Source organism: Eretmochelys imbricata, chromosome 19 (assembly GCF_965152235.1).
Source record: "Eretmochelys imbricata isolate rEreImb1 chromosome 19, rEreImb1.hap1, whole genome shotgun sequence".
Taxonomy (NCBI): Eukaryota; Metazoa; Chordata; order Testudines; family Cheloniidae; genus Eretmochelys; species Eretmochelys imbricata.
The window spans coordinates 8,106,291-8,125,497 of NC_135590.1; the positions used below are offsets into that span (position 1 = coordinate 8,106,291).

Below are 19,207 nucleotides of genomic sequence, written 5' to 3' on the forward strand. Positions count from 1 at the left end.
GAATCTTGTGTGCCGTAAATTTGTTAAAGTCCCAGATGCTTTAATCCTGTTACTGTGCGGCATTTCAGTGTGTACTGTGCTGTAAAATAATGCCTTTTTGCTCTTGCATTTTGCTGTATTTAATTTGCTGTATTTTTAATTAGGTAACAATATATAATCTTCTGCCAACTGCTGTGCTACCATTTATTTCTGTTTTTTACTTGGGGTGTGGGGAAAAGGGAAGACTCATCTGTGTCTGGGCCATGGTGGAGCCACTTCTAAAGAACCTTGAGAATCCTCTCGGGCACCATTAAATTGCTACCTAGCATTATTACAGTTTAGATATCCATATCTGGACTGTGGGTACATCATCCCATTAAAACCAGTTCTCTCATTGCAGACCCTGTCATCTGTCAGTAGTTTAGCCTATTTTGGTGGATTAGTGGGGAAAGATGCAATACAAATATTGTTGCTTCTCATCCCATAACATTTCAATCCACTTCCTCAATGAGGAGCAGATCCTTCTTCGTATGAGACCAACACTCCCTTGCAAGGTGCTTTCTTTTTTTCAGTCAGACACTAAATCTCCCAGGCTGAAAGAATTTGAACAGCTTTTACTGAGGGGGAGGAATTATTTTGGTGAGACACAAACTAAGCCAGCTGTAGAGTAAAATTGCTTGCTCAGTTTCCAATCTCTTCCAGCATTCAACATGTTAAACTTGTGCAATTTTCTGTGCTATACTGTGTGCAAAGAAACCATCCAGGACCCAACACCTCCTTTCTCCGCCTCCCACTCCCCTCCCCTGGAGTGCTTTGGCTGGGTGAGATGAGTGATGTGGGCAGGAGGGAGAGTTGTGCTGACTTGCATTTGTACTTTGGTCCCCAACTGTGTATATACAATTTTCTATGTTACTTTTTTGTGGTAACTATGGAGATTAATATTTTAATTAGATAAGTTATATGAAAAGAAGAAAATCATGTCTCAATAAAAGCCAAAACACTGGACAGTGTCTGTCTGTTCCTTTCTGGCTCTGGTGATAACTGAACATAATGAAATAGCAAATTAGAAAGTATGATTGCTTGATATTGCTAATGAGCTGAAGTTTGCTTTTTAATCTGATAGCCCTATTTCCTGTTTACTTTTCATTCTCAAAAGTCCCTTCTTCTCTAGAGGCTATAGATAGATGGATGGAAACTGAAAAGCTTTGGCAAATAAGTGTGAAATCCTAGGCTTGCAACAGAATTTAAGCGGTTGTCTGTCAAGTTTTCAGATCCTTTCCTCTTTATCTGCCACAGGCTGAACCAAGGATCATAAATTGATATTAAAAACACCTGTAAAGCAATATAAGAAAATGGCCTCTCCAGGTGTATGTGGGAATGGCTTGTAAGAGAGGAAGGGACAGACCCATGAGTCTGCCTGTGGCTGCTAAGAAAAGAAACGGGCTTTCCCTTGGGAGGGCCTGCTTCTGCAACCTATTACATGGCTATTTCTGAGGGAGTGAGCATCTGAGTAGGGTTTGCAGGACTGGGCACAGTCACAGTTCAGGACAACAACATCTGGTATTTTCCTTCAGTGGTCCAGCAAGGGGCTCCCTAGCCATTGCCTCTCTTGGATGGAAATCTGTCTCTCTCTCCCTTCTGATCAGAGAATTTCCTGGCTGAACAGTTCCTTGCCTTCAGTGTTACTCCCAGCAACAAACAGTCTGCCTAAAGCAGCCTGCTTCACTTCTCTCCTCAGAGACCAGGTCAGAGGGTAATTGCCCTGCTTATGTTACCACACAGCGTTCTCTAAGCAAGCCTGTTTTATTAAGGTAATAAAAGCACTACAGAGAAAACATTAAAACCAATAAAAGAACCTACACACATGCTAATTAGTGTACAAGAGTGTACAATTAGTGTAACTTACCTCACCCCAATTCCAACATCGGCTCTAGCTGGAGCAGTCCTCCAAACCCCCACATAGGATTTCCTGTGATTTTAAGTTCACCATATGCATTATTCAGAAGGAGAACCCAATTTTATGAGTCTTCAGTAGGCAAAAATCCTTCTATAAGAATAGGGACCTTCCAGGGACCAGAGATCCTGTCCCTTTGCTGGATTGGAAAGAAGGCACTAAGTATTAGGGCTTGTCTACACTTAAAGCTAAAGCAACATAAACTACTATAGCGCCTCAGCATAGCCACTTTAGTGATGGGAGGGATTCTCCTGACACTAAAAACAACGAGGAGTCCTTGTGGTACCTTAGAGACTAACAAGTTTATTTGGGCATAAGCGTTCATGGGCTAAAATCCATTTCATCAGATGTATGGACTGAAAAATACAGGACTATGGCACCTTGGAGACTAAGAAATTTATTTGGGCATAAGCTTTCGTGAGCTAAAACCCACTTCATCAGATGCACGGAGTGAAAAATACATGTGCTATAATATATATTCTGCTTACTGTATTTTTCACTCCGTGCATCTGATGAAGTGGGTTTTAGTCCACGAAAGCTTATGCCCAAATAAATTTCTTAGTCTCCAAGGTGCCCACAAGGTCTCCTCCTTGTTTTTGCTGATACAGACTAACATGGCTACCACTCTGAAACCTGTCTCCTGACACTAATTAATCCACCTCCCCAAGAGGTGGCAGCTAGGTCAATGGAAGAATTCTTCCACTGACCTTCTGTTGTCTATACAGTGATCGGGGTGTGGATTTTTCATACCCCTGAGCAATGCAGCTGGGTCAACCTAGCTTTTTAGTATAGACCTGGCCTTAAACTCAGGTTATTTATCCCAAAGTCCTTTCTTTGTCTGCTGGTCTCTTAGAGAATTCACTGTGAACCTTTGAAGAGACTGAATGGGTAATCAGACAGACAATGGATTCCCTCCCCAGGGCAAAGCTTCAAACCTCTGATAACCAGAGGAATTACATTGACATTCCTCCTTCTCCTAAAGAAGTTAGGTACAATGACAATCACACAAACAAACGCATTTTTAATACAGTGGACCCAAAAGATATTAAATTTAATTCAATAAGATTTATCCAGAATCTTGTTATATCTGTCACAGGCCTTTACACTGCAGTTCACAGTAAACACTCTATAGGGCTCAGAGTAGCAGCCGTGGCCGTGTTAGTCTGTATCCGCAAAAAGAAAAGGAGGACTTGTGGCACCTTAGAGACTAACACATTTATTTGAGCATAAGCTTTCGTGGGCTACAGCTCACTTCATCAGCTGCATGCTGTTACAGATTGAACAACCTAATATACCAAAGTACTGCAATTTCTCTTTAAAGCAGGGATGGGGGACACTGAATATATGAAGTAGCTGAATGTCTCTGTAGCTGAAAGTGGCTGTTCCATTTGATATCTAGTTCAGAGGTTCTCAACCATGGGTGCACGGACCCTTAGGGGTACAAAAATGGCCAGATTAAGGTTAAGGGGGCTAAGTATGAATTACATATTTCAAAAAAAATTGTGAAGTCATCAAATATTTCTCTACGTACATATTTATGTAAAATTAACAAGTTTATTCTACTCTCACGACACTCAATTCTTCAAACAGCTACTTCTGAGTAAGAGACAGCAGGAGGGATGCTACGCTGTCCTTCTCCTGGGCCTCCTTCCTCTGAGGTGGTGCGGGGCTCATCTTTATGAGGATGAACATGGCAACATTCCCCATCCTGCTCACCTCTTCCCACCTTGTGCTTCTACACTCACCTCTCCCCTGGCACAGTGCAAAGCCAAGCCCTGCAAGTGTCTCCCCCAAGCTATGGACTCTACACCACATACCCCATCTCACTCTGACTGCAGTCTGGGAAGCAATCAAAACCACGCCGGTGTAAAATCCTCTGGAGTAGAGGAAGTAGGAGTGGGGAAATGACATTGTATTTTAGGCTGTCTTGCTCTGAAAGCTGCCTCCCAGTGTTGCACTGGCTGAGGACAATGAATGACTGTTTTCACATTGAACCCAAATATTATTTGTGGGATGATACCCAGTTTGTGTGGTTAATCTCCAGTGATTCACCACATCAGGCCATTCTGTCACCAAGCGCTTCCACAATTAGAATCATGGAATAGAATTATAGGACTGGACGGGACCTGGAGAGGACATCTAGTCCGGTTCCCTGCACTCACGGCAGGATTAAGTATTATATATTCTAGAATGTGTGATCAGCAGCTCTGACATGAGGTTTTTTTAAGCATGAGTTCTGTGTGCACCAGCCCCCTACAGTTTGCATTTGTTTGTTTTAAGCTTTCTGTAAGAAAAAGGTAACAGCTAGAAGTGACACAGATCTTTTAATGGTTGCCCGGTCATAATATTTAGCACGTCTGTACTATGTTAGCTCTTTAAAATCACTGTACAAACACAGCTTTTGAATGACTAGGAGTTGACAAAACAGAGCTATTCCCTCTTGTGTTCTCTGCCCCTCTGAACAAAAAGACTTCAGCATCTTAAAAAAACCATGAAGGATCTTTCAAAAGAACAGTCCAACCTAGGCTGCTGTAGTGACATCCTTGCTACATCAGGTCTGGTGTTTGTTTAAGGCTGGTGTAGAAAGAAAGGAGAGATTCCTGTATGTGTAAATCAAGCTGACCTTGCTTATTTTTTCCCCTTAAAGTGCTCAGAGTTTAGGGGAGGAAAGTGAATGAGATTCTGCTTATACCAGGTGTGAAAAAGCAGAAGAGACCAAAATCTATTCTTGTGCAAAAATCTGTTCTCCCTGAAGTCAATAAGGCTGCAGAGGTGTAACTGTCAGCAGGACTTGGCCTGTGTTCTCCTTCCTGTCTCGAATCACATCCCATGCTTACCCAACGTTCTCCACTTGGGGAAGAAGTTAGTTTGAGATGGGGCAGAAAAATGAGGACTAGCTTCAGGTTTATTTAGCTTTAAGTTTTTGGAATGAAACTCAAAAGAAATCAAACGTGAGGTACTTTTATGATGGATTGACCTGCTAGAGAACTGGCCTTTAGCGAATACAGCCAGTCTTTCTATCATAGCCTGCTAAGTAGTGGATTTAAAATCCTTGAGGGAGAGGGGTGGGAGAAACCTACAACATTGTGTGTGGAGCTTCCTCCAGTGCTCGTGCAACCCCTTAAAAGTACAAAGATGCGTTGGCCTGGGGAACGAGGCTCAGCATAAGCAGTTGCCTGTGCATCCCAGTACAGAAAAATACAAAGAAACAAATTGGACGTCTTTGATTTTTAGTACAGTTCACTACACAGCGCATCATGACTCTGAAGCCCCTCGATGGATGTTTCTGTAACAGTTAAAGGACTGGTATCCAGAATGGGGTGTTTTGTTTTGTTTTTCCTACAAATGTGTGGGAATTCATTCCTTATACGTGGGAGGAGCAATAGTTCTGGCTGGAGCTGGACAGAGTGTACGCACGTTCTGTGCAAGCTTCCTACCCTACTGTCCCGCCAGGCACTCACCAGTTGTATAGAAACGGGACCCAGCACACATAAACGATGACGGTGACGGGCACTAATACCCGGGAGGCAGCGTCCTGGAGCCTGCCAGCCTCAGTTGAGGAGAGGGAGAGTGGGAGCTTCTTCCCTCCCTGACAGGCAGCTACGCAGAACTCTGGAGAAATCGGTGGTGGGGAGAGCTGGTTGGGGGACAATGCCTGCTCAAACTACACCCACGGCTGGCATGGGTTCCTGTGGTAACTGGATTTTTAGTGTCCGGTCATCAGTACTAACTGAATACCTGGCAGTGTGTTCCTGCAGCACAGGGAGCCACAGCAGGCTGCTGGCTGAGCTCCTTCCAAGCCACAGGGAGCTGCTTTGCCTTTCCTGCTGGCCGGAGCACTTCAGCAGGGCTGCAGGAGCAAGTTCGCTCCCCCCACTCACCTGGCCCCGCCCGCGCTCCTTGCCTGACCAGTAGGGCCTAAAAAATAGGAGGGCCTAAAGCTATAGGCTTATTAGCGTGATGGTTAATCCAGCCTTGGGGATGCAGAGGTCTTCCAGGAGGTACATCAACTCATCTAGATACTTGCCTAGTTTTACAACAGGCTCCATAAAAGCACTAGCTAAGTCAGTACAAACTAAAATTTCACACAATGAGTTGTTTATACTGCTCTATATACTATACACTGAAATGTACGTACAATATTTATATTCCAATTGATTTATGATTATATGGTAAAAATAAGAAAGTCAGCCATTTCTCAGTAATGGTGTGCTGTGACACTTGTATTTTTATGTCTGATTTTGTAAGCATGTCGTTTTTGGGGGTATGCAAAACAAATCAGACTCCTGAAAGGGGTACAGTAGACTGGAAAGGTTGAGAGCCACTGATCTAGCTAACTGAAGTTTGGGAGTGGAAGGATCTGTCTGGCTACAGCACTCCAGGAACAATATCATTTCAAGTTCTCCCAGAAGAGAGCTGTCAATCGATCCCTGCTGACGGCCTATCCTTATACCTCATTATCAACTCACATTAAGTTTTCATTATAGCCTAACACTTCCTCTGTGGCTTTATGACACTTCCACACAATCTACGTTGAGCTCTTATCAGTGCCGCTCCTATGTGCACTCCCCCCCCTTGCCTCAGCTTTGTTGGCTTCCAGTCCCTCTTACCTAAGCATGGCTGCTCTTATCAGCCTTCAGACAGTGACCGCTTAAAATGTCTGTGCAAATTCTATCCAACATGACTAAGTCTAGTGCAGTTCAAGCCCAAAGGAGACTCTCTCCCTCCTGGTGAAACAAAGTAAGTGATTTCTTGTACGAGGAGGGAAGCCTGGGCAGGGGCAAGAGTCTGAGACAGGTACAGGTTGTGACTACCAGGAAGAGCCTGTGGGAAGGAGGTGAAATGGATGTGTGTGGGGTGGGGAAGGGATCTCTTGAGGCAAGGGATAATCTTATAGTGAGAGGATGAGGGAGTTTGAGCTCTTTTGAGGTACTTATAACACACACACCTGTCCTGCAAATCACAGTTGTCTGAGTACCTTACAAACCCTGACTGAATTTATCCTTGCAGCACTCCTGTAATGTAAGGAAGTATACTCCTCATTTTACAGATGAGGAACCTGAAGCATAGAGAAAAAGTGGTATCCTGCTGCAGAGCTAGGAATGTAACCTGTATCTTCCTCATCCCAATGCCTTAACTGTAAGACTATCCTCTCCTTCTAATAAATTCTTGAGTCCAGCGGGACTCAAACCCATTAGATTTTTAGCATCCTAAACATAGCACACTTCTGAGTCAGATGAGGATGACTGTAGGGGCTACAGTAGTAGACCTTGGTACCAGAAGCCCATTTTAAACTTAAATTGATACTCTACGATGGTTTGGCTAGATGACAGCACCTACTGTATCTTGCACTTGCTTAAACTTCTAATGGTTTGCAGCAGTGTATCTAGCTAACTCATTAAGAACCAGTTTCCAGATGTGTCAAATTAATGTCAGTGTGCTTTGTTCAACTCAATGCATACAGGCAGTAGGTAAATATCGGGGGTGGAGGGAAGAAGTGCTGGCCTAGTGCTTCTGCTATTGTAGTCTTCTGAAAGGAGAAAAGGGGACGGGAAGGAGATTCTATCACTCCAGGCCTACCACTCACTTTGAGCAACCGTTCCAACACCAAAACCATTTTATGGTAGATACAATCAACTGCATTAGTCTCAAATGTGTCCTTTTAAAAATCCAAGTTTACAGCTCTAGCCTGGACAACGTGGGCCAAATCCCTCTTTAATGTAACATCATTGAAATCCATGTATTTTCACCAGGGACCAATTTTAGTCTCCTGCATGTGATTCCTCTTCTTGCTTTGCAGCAACCAGTGGACAAAAACATCATTTCCAGAGCTCTGCCCATTCCTGTCAGTATCAGTGACGCTTAATGTTCAGCCAAGCCTGGAAACAAAGGTGTGACACAATCACTGTTCTCCCAGATGGAGCATGCTCTCTGAACTGCACAAAAAGGTTCTGAAGTCAATAGAACAAAATCAAAAATTGATTAAAAAACTGTCCCTGTCAATGGTGACTAAGAATCGACTGGAAAGAAGCAGCACTTCTGTCCTACCGAACACAGTTCCAGCTAGTGAGTGACTCTGCCATTTAACCCCTACGGAGCTAGGTTTGCAACGTTAGGAATTGGTTTGCTAAGTTGGCAACGTCAGAAATTGCCACAAAACAGCATAACAACAGGCTTATCCATTATCCCGTCTAGGCTCCTGCCTAACAATGAGTTGGATTCTGCCCCTGGTTATTTCTAACCCCACGGAGTTGCTAATGTATTACTTGGGTGCAGAGTCTGATCCATTAGCCTAGTTGCAAAATTGTACAGAAAACTGCTTTTTGCCCATAGGCCCTGAGCAGGGTATCAGCTGTAGTAGCTGGATCAGTAATTCTTTTCCTCTTCCGCTAGCAAGTGTAACTGTAAATGTTACAGGTTACACAGCTAATCTGTCTGTCCTTAAACCTAGAGGAGTGTTTTGCTATTCCGAGCTAAAGCGACCAGAGTATTACTCTGTACAGCATCTCTCAGGTCAGGCTCTATTAACTACTGAATTATGCGTCTCAGAGAGGGGGGCTGGTACCAATGGGGATGAGCGTGTCACGCAGCTGATCTAGCCTAACAGAACTGCTGTTAGCCTCAGTTCACAGCCATGGAATCTGAGCCAGTAGAAAATAGTAAGAAGGCTACTCTAGTTCCTGTCACCAATTCAATTCCTTCCCCACGGGCTGTAGAACTCATTGCCACCTTCTAGCAGGGGTGGAAAGAGCGTAGTAAGAGCAGAAAAGTGCAGGCCGCAAGACAACATGAATAGCTGCAGTAACAGTGCATCGGATAAACCTGTGTCAGGGTTTAAACCAGAGTATCAGGCGCTTGCCTGTCCCTCCCACTGCAGAAAGTCACCTTCGTGCCCTGGCCCCTTCGCTGAACTTTTAGTACCTGCCTGCCCCTGCCCCTGCCCCCTTCCCGCCAACGCCTAGGCATTTGCTGTCCCCTCCCCACTGACTTATGGGCAGCTACTGCCCTCCTCCCTGCCAAGTCTGACCATGGCACCTGCAGCTCCCCCACCCCACTGACCCCTGAGCACCTGCTGCCCCCCCAGCTCCCCGCCCTGCTGACCCCTGAGCACCTGCTGCCCCCACCCCGCCCCACCCCCTCTGACCCCTGAGCACCTGCTGCCCCCACCCCGCCCCACCCCCTCTGACCCCTGAGCACCTGCTATCCCCCCAGCTCCCCGCCCCACTGACCCCTGAGCACCTGCTGCCCCCCACCCCGCTCCGCTGACGCCTGAGCACCTGCTGCCCACCTGCTGCCCCCCGCCCCCTCTGACCCCTGATCACCTGCTGCCCCCCCAGCTCCCCGCCCCACCCCGCCCCGCTCCGCTGACGCCTGAGCACCTGCTGCACCCCGCCCCACCCCGCTCCGCTGACCCCTGAGCACCTGCTGCCCCCCGCCCCCTCTGACCCCTGATCACCTGCTGCCCCCCCAGCTCCCCGCCCCACCCCGCCCCGCTCCGCTGACGCCTGAGCACCTGCTGCACCCCGCCCCACCCCGCTCCGCTGACCCCTGAGCACCTGCTGCCCCCCGCCCCCTCTGACCCCTGATCACCTGCTGCCCCCCACCCCACCGCCCCCTGAGCACCTGCTGCCCCCCCAGCTCCCCCACCCCACTGACCCCTGAGCACCTGCTGCCCCCCGGCACTAGCCCCCCCCCCTCCCCATACCACGTGACAGGGCTGGACCAACCGCGAGGGAGCGCCCCCCCACCCCGGCGGCGCGTCACGTGACGCAGGAGCCGTCGAGGCTGAGCCGCCCTCCCCGTCACGTGAGCAGGCGGCTGCGCTCTGACGCCGCGCGCGCTCCCTCCTCCCGCGGGCCGGCGGCGGGGGCCATGGCGCACGGGCACGGGCACGGCGCGGGCGGCGGCTGCTGCTGCGGCGGCGGCGGCGGGGCCGAGCGCGAGGAGCCCCCCGAGCGCCGCGGCCTGGCCTGGGGCCTCTACCTGCGCATCGACCGCGAGCGGCTGCAGTGCCTCAACGAGCGGCGGGAGGGCAGCGGGGCGCTGGTGTTCCGGGCCTGGGAGGAGCGGGCGGACCGCAGCCAGGTACCGGCCCGGGGGGCGGGGCGGGGCGGGGCGCAGCCAGGTACCGGCCGGGGGGCGCGGCCAACTTTTCTAATACAGAGAACCGAATACCCTGGCCACGCCCATTTTCAGAGGCCACGCCCCCTCCCCTCCGCCCGCTCGCTGTCCCCCATCATCGCTCACTAGCTCATTTTCATAGGGCGGGGGTGCGGGGCCAGGGGTGAGGGGGTTGGGGTGCAGGAGGGGCCTCGGGGCTGAGGGGGGCAGGGGGTGGGCGCTAGGACTGAGTTTGGGTGCGGGAGGGGGCTCAGGGCTAGGGCAGGTGGTGGGGGTGGGGGTCGCGGGGGCTCCAGGCGGCGCTTACCTCAGGTGGCTCTAGGGGAGCTGCCGACATGTCCCTCTGGCTCCGAGTGCGCTGCCCCCGCGGCTCCCATTGGTCGTGGTTCTCGGCCAATGGGAGCTGTGGAGCCGGCACTTGGGGCGGGGGCAGCATGTGGAGCCCCTGTGCACCTAGGGACGTACCGGCTGCTTCCTGGAGCTGCGCGGAGCCTGGGAGGGAGCCTGCCTGCCCTGCAGCACTGCTGACCGGACTTCTGACGGCCCGGTTAGCAGTGCTGACCGGAGCAGCCAAGGTCCCTTTCTGACCGGGTATTCCAGTAAAAAAACCAGACACCTGGCAACCCGGGGCGGGGGGAGACAGGTGCCAGCAGCACCAGTGCAGCCAGGTGTCCCTCTAGTCTAGGAAGTCTCTAAACTCCCCCCATATCCTGAACGGCAGCGGGTGTGGCTACTCGCTGGGGACCTCATCTCTGCGCCCCTGCCGGGGGTGGCCGCCGGGCCCCAAGAACACAGGGCTGGGAGGGAATCCCCTGGGGTGTGCAGTTTAGCTGTCCCCCTGCTTTTCTCCCCCCCCCCCCAACCACTTGCTGTCGCAGCCACCTACTATGTGATCCTTGCCTGCCTCCAGTCCCTGTGCTGGCTGGGCTCTGCAGCTGCTCCTGGTGCTCTCTGTGGTGGGGGTCTGGGCACCTAGTGCTCCGCCAACAGTGGGGGTTGCACCATGGGGGAAAGCAGGCAGGGTGGGCTGAGAGATTCCAGGCTTTCTCCAGTGCCCTGGCCCTGAAGCGCCAGCAGTGAAGGTCCACGCTTCGTGTTTGTGGACCTTCCCTAGAGCTTTGTTCCGTCTGGGACACTGACCCTTCAGGAGTTCGGTTCCTCTGATTCGGGTTGCTGCTTCCCAGATGTTGCTAGCGCATTCGCCATACCAGTTCGTCCTTGGCTTTCTTCGCTTTCTCTCTCCTCCCTTGGGTACCCAATTCAATGCTTGCTTGGCATTGAATGGTCCAGTCCCAACCACCCGAGCCTTCTTTCTTTGTTGGGGATTTCTAACATGCCCTGCTTTGTCAGCTCCGTTCTCCGTGCTCTTGCATTTGTGATTTTGACACTCTGTGACATGTAATGTCTTTCTCAGCCGTCTGTGGTGGGCAGCCTCCAATCTGCCTTTGTTAGCCACAGCTAAGGGCCATGTGTCTGCTCCATACAGCAGCGTGTTCAGTACAATCGCATGATATAGTCTGACCTGTAGTTTGGTGTGGAGATCTATTTGACCAGCTGTCATTCATTCTATTTGTATACCAGCATAACTGTATTTGTTGGGGGGGTGTGTGTGGGGGGGTGGCTTTTCCAAAATAAGTATACTAGCATGGCCCCACTGTGGATACACTATACCAGTAAAAATCACACTTTTGTATTTCACTTGAGAAGGCTGGAATAAGGTACGCCAGTAAAAGGGCAATTCTGCCTTTATAAGCTACATCCACACTCGGCTATAGAGGTATAGCAATACTTTCCATGTGTGCCTAGTGTAGATGTGGCCTAAGGTCATGTCTATGCTATAGACTTCTGCTGGCACAGGCTTGTCAGTCAGGAGGTGTGATGAGGTGTGATCCCTGACCAATATAGCTGTGCTGGCAGAAGCCCTTAGTACGAGTAGACAGTTATACTGGCAAAGGTGTGCTTCTACTGGTATAGCTTCTTTTGCTTGTAGAGGTGGTTTATACTGCTACAAAGTGCAGCTTTGCTAGTGGTATAGCATACTGGCATCCCTATACCAACAAAGTACTCCTAGCGTAGATGTGATATTAGCCATAACAAAAAAGGCCTTTGTGTCTCATGCCTCAACAGAGATTTTTCTAGTGGATGCTTCAGTGGGTTTTTGGATTAAATCTCTTTCTACTGGATACATTAGAACTCTTACTAGTACAGTATCTGTGTAAATACAACTGAACTATAATTTTCAGTGTAAACAAAGTTCCCTGGCTAATGCATTGTCCATATTGTTCATTCATAATTCCCAAAATAAAGTAGTGCATATTAACATATTCTACTGTATTAGCACAAAGCTTCCAATGGAATACAGATATGAACGGATGCAGAAGGAAGTGCATAGGAAGCGTAATATATGGCATTACAGAATATCTTCATTATCTGCTTCTAAAGGATTATTTTTAATCCAATTTTGTATCTTTTAGTTTGTCGAAAGTGATGATGAAGTCGAACTTCTGTTCAATATCCCGTAAGTACCTGCTTGGCACCATTTCGTGCCCCGTTAGCACCTGATGAACTTAGTTTTATTTGTGGCTGGGTTCTTTGCTCACTAGAGTCTTCCTTGAATACTCTTGGGAAATAAACTGGAAAACAAGTTTGGGTGATGGCAGCTCTTCTTGACTGAGATTTACTGAATTGTGTGATTGTATAATCAAGACTAACTGGAAGATAGTGGAGGGGAAGTCACTGATTCTGTGTTTCGTGGCAGGTTTACAGGCAATGTGAAGCTAAAAGGGATAATTGTGATGGGAGAGGATGATGATACACACCCATCAGAGATGAGACTGTAAGTGGAACTTGGCCTGGCTACCAGGAAAGATCACGTTGGGCAGATATTGTATAGAGTGTCTATTTGCACAGTTGTTTTAGAGCAGAGTTTTGAAATCTCCAAGCAGTGTTTTCCTCAGTTATGGTCTTCCATTTGCTGTGTGTAGCCAAGACTGAACACTAGAGCAACTCATACTAAGGGATTGTATTTTTTTGCCTCATTGCTTTTTAAAAAATAATTAAATACTTTAGCTTTTCCTTTCCCAATGCAAAGTTCTCATTGCCCAATGACATCCATATTCCTATTCCCATTTTATAGATGAGAAGGACACTAAAGCCGGAGCAGGCATTGGTATCAGAGCTCAAATTAGAAACCATGAATACCTGACTTCCAGGCCTGAGTTTAGGCCAAGCTCCCCTTTCATATTGCTGAGTTGAAGCTCCTATATTAGATTAATATTAATGTTCTCGCCTGGTCTGGGGCCGGGATTGGGGCCTAGATCACTAGAGCCCTGCATGGATACAAAATTTGTATCCGCGTCTGATCCACAAACATGGTCTGTGGATACAAAGCAGATATCTGCAGATTTCCAGGGCTCTGTACATCATGCTGTGCTCCGCTGAGACCCGGGCTACTGCTGCTGCTTCCTGCCCTGACTGGGGGAGTGGTATGGCATTGACAAGGCACTGGGATTAGGAGCTCTGGCAGGCCCCGGGGGAGACACTGCAGTGCTAGCTGGCAAGGAGCTGAGACCAGGATCCACCACTTGGAGCACAAGTGGGTGTGTGTGTGGCGGGGTGCCTCGCTCATGCCCCAGCTGGGGCAGAGGCCCCTCACAGACCTGTTTGTGCTTCAAACAGAGGATCCCAGTCTCAGCTGTTTGCCAGCTGGTGCTGCTGTGTCTCCCGCAGGCCTGCTGGGGGCCACCATGGGGCAGGCCGGGGCTCCTAATTGCTGCATGTTGTCTGTGCCACACCGCCTCCCAACTGGCTGGCAGGACAGAAAGCAGCAGCAGTGGTCTGGACTGGAGCTGAGCTCCTGGTGAGCTGGGGCTTGCCCTGGACCGGGCAATTGTTGCTGCCAGCCTACCTCCCTACTGCTTCAGGAGCAGCCCGATACCATGGTTTTTCTAAAGAGCTCAGAGGCAGAAGTAGGAATGTTGTTTGAAAAATTATGGTATTGGGCTAATTTTACAATTTCTGTGAAATTGTGACTTATTCAGGGCCCTAATCATCACTTGGCTTTCCACCAGCGGCAGCTTTTCCCCTCATCTTTGCTCTGTCTCTAATGCACTGGAATCCTAACCCCTCTCTATATATAGAATTTATAGAAATGTAGGGCTGGAAGGGACCTTGGGAAGTTATCAAGCCCAGCCATCTGTGCTGGGGCAGGACCAAATAGACGTTTCTCCAACCTGTTCTTAAAAATCTCCAATGATGGGGATTCCACAACCTCGTTTGGAAACCTGTTCCAGAACTTGACTACCCTTATAGTTAGGAAGTTTTTCCTAATAACTAACCTAAATCTCCCTGGTTGCAGATTAAACCAATTTCTTCTTGTCCTACCCTCAGTGGACATAGAGAACAATTGTCTTCTTTATAGCAGCCCTTAACATATTTGTAAACTCTTATCAGGTCCCCTGTCAGTCCTCTTTTCTCAAGACTAAACATGTCCAGTGTTTTTAACCTTTTCCTCATAGGTCAGATTTTCTAAACCTTTTATCATTTTTTTTTGTGCTCCTCTAGGTTCTCTCAAATTGTCCACATCTTTTCTAAAGTGTGGCACTCAGAATTGCACACAACTGAGGCCTCATCAGTGTGGAGTAGAGCAGGACATGAACTGGAAGTGCTGTGGGTGGCGAATGTCTTAAATCTACAGCTCTGTTCCTTGCATCATATAAGGAATTGTCAACACACTATAAGCAGTAAACAAGAGCAAGTGCTGTTTTCTTGGCTGATCCAGTTGTGTGTGTGTTCCACAGGACAAAGCCAATTTAATAACCCAGTGGTGGGAAGAGAGGGGAGATAAATAAATCAATTATGCATTTTAACCACTGTTGTGTTTTTCTCCACTCCCAGGTTCAAGAACATTCCTCACATGTCATTTGATGACACAGCCAGAGAACCAGATCAGATGTTCAGTCTGAATCGAGATCTAACAGGAGAACTGGAGTATCCGACAAAGTACGACACAGGCTCTTCCCTTTTCTTGTGGTGCATCTGTTAGGGATGCACTGGAGTTTATTCCTCCTGGAGCCACTGAGTTTGTGTTCCTTTTATCGGAGCCTACTCATATGCTATTCAATGGTTAGAAAGTGTTAGTAGGGGGAGAGCAGTTCCTTCACTCACATCATAACATCGCATCAAATAATAGAATGTGCTTTTTAACTGCCTTTTCTGGCTCTTCCCGGCATTCGTGTTGGAGTGAGAACTCTATCTGTCCCTAAATGGTGTTGAAGACCTTTTCCCTGGGGAGGGAAGATCTTGGGTCTTGTATCCTGGAGGCTCCCCAAACGGAATTCTCAATGCCTTGTCTCCTTCACCTCTTACACCAAGGACGACTGAGGAAGGCTCCTTTTACTGTTCTGCAATCTTCCAGAGGAGTCACAAGTCAGACACACCAGGTGCTTCCTTCACCCTCCCTCCCGGTTCTTGTTGATCCAAGGAGTGAATGGCTAAGACACCAGGTCTCCTACATGGCACTGCTTAGTCTCCACACCCCAATAGGCTTTCCTTTTCAAGTAGCACCTTCATCCTCTTCCGTGCAGAAACTGCTCCAGAAAGTAGGATTTATTTCCTGGGTGACCGGTTACATGCTGAACTCTGAACTCAGTCTGTTTTTTCTTCCAGAATTGCTCGTTTCTCAAATGTTTACCATCTCTCCATCCACATTTCCAAGAATTTTGGAGCTGAGACAACAAAGATCTTTTATATAGGCCTGAAGGGAGAGTGGACAGAGGTGAGAAAGTGAACACAAAACATCACAAATGCAGAAGTCGGTTCAAATTGCAACTTGTACAGTTGGGTCTATCTAGGTGTGGTTATTTATAAGAAACTTGGAAAGGGCTATGGAGACTTTTTTTTTTTTTTTTTTTTTTTGAGCAGTAACTGAGTTAATCTGCTGAACTGAATCAGAACCCAGATAATGCTTGGTTAGTTTCTTTCTCTGTATCCCACATGAACTGTTGTGATTCTGGGAAGCTACCTGTTAAGAAGTGGGAGGTACTGACTGTGATGGGTTGGATCACAGAAACCCCCTTGGGAACTGCCAAATGATGTGCCAAGACTACTGCCCCTGCTTTCCCTGCCAGCTTGGGACTCCAACACCTTGTCTTGTTGAGCCAGACACGCCAGTCTGCTCCAACAGAGACCCAAGGTCTGGAACATGTTCCCCAAAGCCAGAGACTTAACTGAAAGCAACTTAAGAAGTGTTCCTGTCCTTAACACTCAGATGCCTGACTTCCAATGGGGTCCAAACCCCAAATAAATCCTTTTTACCCTGTATAAAGCTTATACAGGGTAAACTCATAACTTCTTCGCCCTCTATAACACTGAGAGAGAGAGGTGCATAGCTGTTTGCCCCCTTGGTATTAATACATACTCTGGGTTAATTAATAAGTAAAAACTGATTTTATTAAATACAGAAAGTAGGATTTAAGTGGTTCCTAGTAGTAATAGACAGAACAAAGTGAATTACCAAGCAAAATACAAAAATTAAAACTCTCAAGTCTAAGACTAGTACAGTAATAAAACTGAATACAGATAAAATGTCACCCTCAGAGATGTTTCAATAAGTTTCTTTCACAGACTGGATGCCTTCCGAGTCTGTTCACAATCCTTTCCCCTGGTACAGCCCCTTGTTCCAGCTCAGGTGGTAGCTAGGAGATTTCTCATGATGGTTGCCCATTTTGTTCTGTTCCACCCCCTCTTTTGCATGAGGCAGGAATCCTTTGTCCCTCTGGGTTCCCACCCCTCCTTCTCAATGGAAAAGCACCAGGTTAAAGATGGATTCCAGTTCAGGTGACATGATCACACGTCATTGAATGGCTTCATTACCCACTTGCCAGCCCACAGTTATACAGGAAGACTTACAAGTAAAACAGAGCCATCTACAGGCAATTGTCCTGGTTAATGGGAGCCATTAAGATTCCAAACCACCATTAATGGCCCACACTTTGCATAACTACAATAGGACATCAGAGTTATATTTCATATTTCTAGTTTCAGATACAAGAGTGATAACTTTATACAAATAGGATGACCACACTCAGTAGATAATAAGCTTTGTAAGGAGACCTTTTGCATGAAGCATATTCCAGTTACGTTATTTTCACACTCACTAGCATATTTTTATAAAAGAGTGCAACGTCACATTGGCATTGCTGTTGGATTTATTCGAGGGATATTTTTTGTCACAGGCATGATTCTGTTAAGAACCAGATACATGCAGAAGAAGCTGCAGTCTTGCAACTACAGGTTTAAAACTTTGAAATAGGATAAGTTCAGCATCAATGGAGGGATGACTTGTAATGTAAAGCATTTCTTGAGCTGGGACAGGTGCCTGTGCCTCAATGGCTGGCACCCAATTCAGTTTGGGCAGATCTTGGGAAGGGTGGGAGAGACTACTTTGGACAGAAGAGAAATGGGAAGAGCTGGTCAGATTCTTTTTTTTTTTGGGTGGAGTAAACTGAGCTTTAATGGGACTAAATATGTTTGCCTTGATTCAGGCTTATCGACATGAAGTGACTATCTGCAACTATGAAGCATCAGCAAACCCAGCAGATCACAAAATTGATCAAATCATGCCGGAGACCCACTTCATTTCCTAATAGTAGTACCAGGATGCTCCCAAAGGATTCATGATCAATACACTGAGTTAATGGACTGACTCTGAAGAGAACAGATTCTTAGGGCGCTGGAGAGAGTGGTGAAATAGCTTTTATTTCTTGTCTTTGCCCTGGGAAGAAAGTGCCAATGCATGAAATCTCTTTATAAAGTTAATTGATTGCTAATGGCAATCATCTGTTGGGTGCTTCAGCACACTGAAGAATCAGGCTTTGATGTAGTGGAGTGTGTCTCCTCCACAGTGGCAACCTAGTGGCCTAATCACTTATGTTGCTAATTGAAAATAAAAGCATATCCTCTCACTGTCTATGCCCCAAGCTTCAGGATTGGTTTGTGTCTGAAATGCTGGTTATTGGAGGCAAACAACACCTTGTGAGCAGTGAAACATTCTCTGGTTGCTACTCTCTTGTCCTGGGGTGTTGAACAATTGCTGCTGGTGTGTGAAGCTTGAGCCTAACAGTGACTTGATGTAGGGTTATTGCTGTATTGAGGAGAAAGGAATTGTAAACTTAAACTTGCATCTTGAGATTGTTTCCCTGAAATGTAAATTCTGAGGGAGATCTAAAACTGTGGGAGAGATGCTGGATCCTTAACATATATAAAAGTGAAGATACAGGATTGTATGGTTGAGGGGGCTTTGCAGAAAGCATTTAAAGCACTGTGTGTTCATTTAAAGTTGTGGCTTTTCACTGAAGGTGTGGAGCCTCCACTCTATGTTAGAAGCCAGAGCTGGAGACCTAGGAGTTCCTTTAGGCACAACTTTATAAGGAATGTAACTACTCTTTCCTAATAAATCTATGGCAGGTGTAATTTGTTTCATTTCTTGTGTCCCTTCCTGCTGCATCTTGACTTATGTATAGCAGTGTACCTGTTTAGTTGCAGAAAGGGTTTAATGCAACTGAGTGTACCTCACAGATGTGGGGTGCTTTACAGCCAAACAATACTATCATTAAATACACACTGGTAACCATGCTCGAACAGTCAAAAGAGCTATGAATCTAGCAGCCCCAAACCCCTTTATTCACCATTAATGGCTATAGCTAAACCCCAGTAAAAAGTTTCTGCAAACAAGTATGAAAAGTGGTGTGAGAATCTTTTGTATAAAAAATAGTGTGCAGGCTTAGGTCCAAAGCAGTGGTAGTAATTCACTACCTCAGGCTTATTTCAGTGCTTGCACAAATAAGATCTGTGATGGATAACCTAGCTGTACATTCCATTCATGGCATAGGTATGCGGTTGGCAGCTGGGGTAATCAAAGTGTATTACTTGTGTAGTCTTGTATCCTCAATGAGGATGACATCTGGTAGTGATCGGAGTGGCATGCTGCAATCTGTAATGTTTGTTTCCTGCAGTGCTCAAGGAATGGGGAAAACATTAGATCTTCCTCTTAATTGCTTTGTATGTGACACATCCAGTTAAAGTTGTCTGCAGTTATGTATATACAAGCTTCTTTTCATACCTTTGCACAAACTCCCATCATGAAGAGCAGGC

At 47.1% G+C, this 19,207-nt stretch overlaps 1 protein-coding gene across 1 annotated transcript; it reads left to right on the top strand.

Moving 5' to 3' along the window:
* Positions 1-9,790: 9,790 nt before the first annotated feature.
* PITHD1 (PITH domain containing 1) lies at positions 9,791-18,526 on the top strand. The gene is made up of 6 exons (XM_077837742.1): positions 9,791-10,018; positions 12,529-12,572; positions 12,813-12,890; positions 14,951-15,055; positions 15,722-15,830; positions 17,599-18,526. Exons 1-6 carry the CDS (start codon positions 9,806-9,808, stop codon positions 17,698-17,700), a joined length of 651 nt encoding a protein of 216 aa, XP_077693868.1. The 5' UTR covers positions 9,791-9,805; the 3' UTR covers positions 17,701-18,526.
* The last annotated feature ends 681 nt before the right edge of the window (positions 18,527-19,207 follow it).